Genomic DNA, 6,497 nt, shown 5'->3' with positions numbered 1-6,497 from the left:
TCCTCAGTATCAAGTTTGCTAGGTTACAATGTGACAGAGTAGCGGTAGTACAGGTACACACCAGGATGTGATAACCAAAAAAATCTTTCCTGAGATGATGGATGCACCAAGACCAGAGTAGTGTTGATAGCAGAGATTGTATTATTTACAGAATATACAGGTATATTTACAGCTAGGTCTTTGTTCTCAGTCCCAAAGTAATTCACAATAGTTTCCACAGAGTTTAGTGCATATATCAGTTTCAATGTCCAGTGAATAAGTTCAGTAGTCGTATACCATACGTTCCATCCAGGTAGCCAGAGTTCCTCTTCAATTCCAAGCTCATAGACACGGCTTCCTCCAGGATTCTCCAGCACAGGAACAAAACAACTCTTCTCCACGAATACACCAACCAGCATCACCACCAACAACCCACAGATTGTGTGTGCTTGCTCTGCTAGTTTTATCCTAGTATTGACCAATTCTAGGATTACATTCACAGCTGTTCCCATTACCTCAACTGTGTATATTCAAGCTTTGCTTCACTTTTACAATACTGTTCCTGACAATACTTATTGTCATGTACAAAACTTGATTTAGCAATTCTATCAGGTTTAGCCCAAACCTGTCACAGTGCTACCAAGGCGTGAAGGTTGTTGTTGTTTTTTAACATATGAATCTCAGGTCATGTACATGAATTTGAAAAGTATTCATGTTAAATTTGGGGTGCTAGGAATAAATGTTTCTCCTTAGAAAAATACAGTAGCAAAGACCACAAATACGTTGTCTTAAAACCTCAAGTCCCAACTGAGTTTATGGCAAATCATATACATTGGTAGAATGTAGCTTTTTGGACTGTGACCACACCCAGGGACAGGAACCATAAGCACTGATAACCATGTTGGCAGATAGTCCCCACAAGTCCTCCATAAAGGCCCTGTCATTTCACAGTCTGTGTCCTACTTCACAGTGTTGTGGCCTTTTTTTTAACAGCTCTTATTTTTTAAAAGAGTAACTTAGAAATAATTAGCAGGGAAACGTTGTCACCTCTATCCCTGCAGAGGTAAAATCAGATGTCAGGTTTCTGCAAGTTGAAATGCTATTATAAGAACCAGATCAGGAATTGTGGGAATTCTAAATGATGATTACTAGCTAGACTAATTGTGATTTCCAGTTCTTGGATAGAGTGACAGACTAGGACTCTAGAGAACAAGGTCTGAATCCCCACTCAGATGTGGAAACTCTCTGGGGGAGTAGAACTGGTAAAACCACTCCTTAAATATCTCACTTGCCTTGGAAGCCCTATTTAGGGTTGCTATAAGTTGGTTCCAACTTGACAGCACATAATACATGCAGAGAGAGAGAGAGAGAGAGAGAGAGATTAACCAAGGGAAAGATCCCTTCCCAGCCCTTGAAGAGCTAGTCATTTAGTCTCTGTGGGGTGATCCTAGACATGTCTACTCAGAAGTAAGGTTTACTGATTTCAATGGGAACTTATTCCAAGGAATGTGTGCATTTTCTGTGTTTATTCTTAAATTGGTAGAAATTCCTTTGATGTGAAAACACAAATGCAATGAGCCATATAATCAGAAGAATATATCAGAACACTTCCTGAATCTCATAGCAAAATAAATCTATATTCTTGCTAAGAATTGCAATTTTGCCTCATTCTGTCTGCTGTCAGAATTAGGGGTGAACTTGCAGCTTGTTCTGCTGAAAAGTGACACCATGAATAGGATGGACTGCAGCATTTTTCAGCATGATGATTGTCCCTCCGTTACCCAATCATTCAGCAGTAACTCAGAGATTTCCCTGGAAACTGCATTCCTGTTGGTTGCTTTTCAAGCAGCCATGACTCCTGAAAACTGGGGAAGAGAGATCGTACTTACCAGTCATTATCTTCTGTCCTGATCCAAAGCTGTTATTGCAGCAGAGACCCCCCCCCTGTTCTTCTCCCCCTCAGCAGTAATTTTGGGGAAAGATACTGTAATATGAAAAAAAATACAACCATTCTATTAAGAGGCATGGAATGTTTCAATCCTGTTTCTGTTACTGGTGAAATTCGGTGTTGAGATGGTAAAAGATTAACCTACCAATAACTGAAACAGGACTGAGGCTCCCAACTGTGTTTAACTGAGTGACAGCCTCCCCATCAGCACCATTGGCATGGCCACTTTTCCAAACTGTGTATAATTTCTGTAGGTTAGACAACTGCTGAATCAAGCACAGAAATATGCCTGGTGACATCACCTACAATCACACATTTTTGGAGCATCCTATTATTTTTTTAATTACTAGAAATCAAAGGTATATAATGATATTCTTCCTCATTCTCTAATATCTTCTTCTTGGCTTTTAATAAACATTTTAATATGAGCAGCCTACCTTTGTTATTCTGAAAAAAGAATATATAGTCTGCAGGTGTAATTCTATGCATCTCTCTCTCTCTCTCTCTCTCTCTCTCAACAGTTATTGCACCAACAGCAATGACAAGTTTGTATGCAAGATATCTCTTAGGATATTTCTTAATCAGTTACAATTATTTGACTACTTGAAAGAAAGTTCACAGTTACCTTGCAGCCAATAAAGAAGTCATCAAACATTATAGAAAAACATTTGAAGCTTGAGACTCAAAAGGGGTTGCATCTTACATATTGTTGACTACTGTAAAGTGTTTTTCGCACAGTGTTATCTAATAAAAAATCCATCCTTTTTAAATAGAATAAATGCCCTAGTAACAGGCAAATGTATGTAGACTAATAGTTAAAACCATTCAACGATTAACAAACATTGTGTTACAAGTTAATTCCACATTGAGGCTATCCTCTCAGGGTTTTCAAAATATAAAAGTACTCAGAAGTGGTGTACTTGTCTTTTCTCCTAGTGGTGTTCTGGGACTGTGCAGCTTGTCCAGGGATATACAGGTGGCAGGACGTGTAACCCCCAACAGTAACACACACTCCAGGTAATCTTGGATGTTCCTTGTCCCAGGAGACCTGAATTCCCAGGCCTCGCTCCACATTCTAAATGTGCTTAACTGGGTGACAGCCTTAAAATGTTGAGTGAAACAGAATTATTTATTTCCATATTCTGGTTTCCCCCCTAAATGCTATATTCACAAGTGAGATTTCAGAAATCAAATGAAGGTATAATGCCTGCAGATGAATAAGGCTAACATAATTATCAGCTTAAAGTGATCATAAAGCACTATAGTTTTATTTGCTACACTCTTTTTGTTAGATACATATTTTGTATTTACATTTTAATGGCACTGTGTCATTTGACATAGAAAAAATATCATGAGTGGTCAATAAGATTCTAAATTAATGGAAATATTATCAAATGTCATTGTCCTTCCACCAGAGGGCATTGTTAGTGAAATCTTCTAATCATATGAAACACAATGTATTTAGAACATAGCAACAGGGATACAGTACATTCTTCCTGAGTAAGTATGTCTGCTGGTTTTGCTGTGAATAAAATCCTTGTATTTGTGATATTCATAAAGAGCAAGGACATGTCTACAAAGGTTATAGAAAGAGTTATCAAAATACATTAGGGAAGAACATTTTATATATGTATATAATATAAAGAAGGTGCTTTGAAGGTACTCTGCTTCCAGCATCCTTCAGATTTTTTGACTCTACCTTTCATCTGACCAAATGACAAACCATCTCAGCTTTGCTGCTGTAAATAATATTGCTCAACTGTATTCTGAGCTTCAGAAGCCATAGTCATTTGAGAATAGATTAATGTATAAGGTATTAATCAGCTCTATGTGTTCAAGAAACAATGATGCACCAAAGACTGGTGTATAATTATGCCATATAAACCTTGTGAGGTACAGTATATCCAATTTGATCTGCAAGCACTTCTACCATACAGTGACACTGCCTGTCTTCCATCTACCCACAACTGTGTTAGAGGGTCTACAACCAACACAGTGAGTGGAAATCATTTCCACTAACAGTATTCTTATTTGAAAGACACCCAATACTGTATATTCTTGGATGATGCCCAGTAGAGTATATTATTCTGTCCATATGGTAAATGTTCATTTCTACTTTAGGTTAGAGAAATAAATACAAATTACATGATAAAAGTTAAAGGACCAATCATCTCTGTATCACAGGTTGTTAACTATTGGATGATTGGCTGTACTTTTCCCTGGTTGGAAGTATTTAATTAATACTTCTCTACTGCAGCAACGGTTGCTGAAATGCACTGTGGAGACTGCACTGTGCAACTGGGTCAGCCTATGCGTCAGGAAACGGAGTCAGACGTGGGAATCCAAAAGTTAATTGCCATCAGTTTGTAAACCCCCATTTTCTTAGAGAACGACACTGCTTTCTGGAAAACCTGGAGCTGGAGAGACCTTGACTCGGCTCCTCTTTGGTTTCCATGGCACCCACTTTTCATTGACTTCATCGTAATGAGTCCGCCCAATTCCCCAAGAACGTTGCGGGTGGAAAACGCTTCCTCTTGCACTCTCCATAGTGCTGAAAACAATCCGGCTCGCATGTTGTTCCTGGGGAGCTGTCTGTGGTGCTGAAGTCTCCCCGAAGGCGAGGGAGAGAAGACGTAGACAGAAACTGCTAAATCGCGCTCCGTGTGACACCCCACCCCACTTTCCTTTGAATTATTCTGTCCAGCACTGGAGCAGGTGTCTGGTACAATGCACACAAATTTTGAAAAAACAGCATTGTTATTCCTGAGTTCGTAGTACAAGTCTCAGGGAACTGGTATGAGCCGGACACTGGGAAGGTTTGTATGCATCCTGTTTTGAAACCTGCTGCATTTGGCGTCTCTCTACTTCTACATATACCAAAACGCAAGGAGATAATCAACAGCTCGCCAGGATTTTATTAATGCTTTGGACATTCAATCGAGATTGTTCTCTTTGCCACTGGTAGCTCTTTCTCCACTTTTCGCTAGCGGACCCCTGCCTCCAAGAAGACCTTCTAGTTGGGCCTCACAACTTCTGAGCAGTTAAGAAATCCGTGGGCTGCAGGTAGACACTCAGACGTCTCCTTTTTCTGCCTTGAGCTCTTCCTCCTCCACTCCTACAGTCACACACATATACACGTACACAGAGTCCACTGCTTTCCTCACCACTCTCGCACACACTCCCTCTTTCTTTCTTCCTCTCTCTCACACACGCACGCGCACCTTCTAGATGCACACCACCTAAAGCCATTTTATGGGGGGAAAGTTAGACATGGAACCAATATGAGCCATCACCAGCGTTTGTAAGGGTGCCCTCGTCAACGGAGTGAACGCCTCTTAAATCCTTTGCAAGAATGGAGTCGGTGAAACAAAAGGTTCTGACCCCGGGCAAGGAGGGGCTGAAAAATCTCGCAGGGAAATCGCTTGGTCAACTCTACAGGTAAGAAATGGCGGTCTACCAAAGACATTTTAAAAAAGGAATAGCACGAAGTTTTGTAAACGGAGACTCCTGACTGTTACTTCTATTAAGAGGATCATTTCATATGCAGATTTAGCTAAAGAGCTGATTCTTTGGTTTTTTGCTAACCAGGGCTGTAACTTTAATAGAATGATATAAAATTATTTGGCTCTCCTGTATTTTCATCATCTGCAAAATACCTTTATAAAAGAGTGCTGTTCCTTTCAGTAGTATTTGCATCCCTGTGAAAATTAAGCCCTCTGTAATTTTTATTCGTGTCTTTGCGCGGGTGCCTGCATGTGCTTAGAGCTACAAATCGAGAACACTACAAACAATGATCTTGTGTTGCAAAAAGAGAGTCTTTTGGTTGCATTTCCCCCCCCCCTTTATCATGAATGTGTAGGAAAGTTTCCTCTCTTAAAAAACCAACAGGCACAGTTTTTCGGAGCCCGAGTCCCCGGTTCCCCAGCGCGCTCGCCCTTCAGATGAAGAAAAACATGGAGATGCATAAATAATTGATCATCTAATGTCTTCTCTCTGGCTCTTTGGAAGACACGCAGAGGGGGGAGGCTAAAGGCAAGAAACTTGAAGTTCAGGGTTTGTTCTCTGGAAGAGGTCGTTGTGTCCGAATGCAACACTACAGAGCTAAGCGTAAGGTCTGGGAAATGCTCCTGGAAACACTTGAATTCCATTCTAGAGAATCCCAACGGAATGCGAAAACCGTGGAACCTTTCCTGTGACTTAAACTAGGCTCAAAATCAAAAGCCGCCGTCAGTGCAAATAATGGCATCTTAAAAAGAAAAGAAAAAACTAATATTATATCGACATTATTTCAACCTGGCTTCTTAATTATTATTTTTTAAATAATCCTAATTTCTATCTCCCCCTGAGCTCAGTCGGACTTCCAAGGTCACCTTTCGCTTTAAATGAGGAAAGCTACCTTTGCAGCACTCCAGTTCTTTACTACAATATTTGAAAAGACTACATTCTCCGTCTTTGCACAGCAACCAGGAAATCGGGGTTCCAATGAAGTATAAATCCCAAAGCCATGCGGCCATGTCTGTTACAAGGATTGGATCTAACTTGCCACCTCCCGGCCCGCCAAATCCCTCCC

At 40.4% G+C, this 6,497-nt stretch overlaps 1 protein-coding gene across 1 annotated transcript in view; it reads left to right on the top strand.

The window, feature by feature from the left end:
• Positions 1-4,195: 4,195 nt before the first annotated feature.
• The window catches only part of SLC17A6 (solute carrier family 17 member 6), a 73,036-nt gene continuing 70,734 nt past the window's right edge, over positions 4,196-6,497 (top strand). The window contains exon 1 of the mRNA XM_020805580.3: positions 4,196-5,365. Within this exon, the coding sequence (XP_020661239.1) occupies positions 5,280-5,365 (86 nt within the window). The 5' untranslated portion in view covers positions 4,196-5,279. The remainder of the gene's footprint in view (positions 5,366-6,497) is intronic.

The sequence above is a fragment of the Pogona vitticeps genome, chromosome 1 (assembly GCF_051106095.1).
Source record: "Pogona vitticeps strain Pit_001003342236 chromosome 1, PviZW2.1, whole genome shotgun sequence".
NCBI classification, from domain to species: Eukaryota; Metazoa; Chordata; class Lepidosauria; order Squamata; family Agamidae; genus Pogona; species Pogona vitticeps.
Note: the sequence above shows the minus strand (reverse complement) of the source record. Positions and strands in the feature narration are given on the sequence as shown.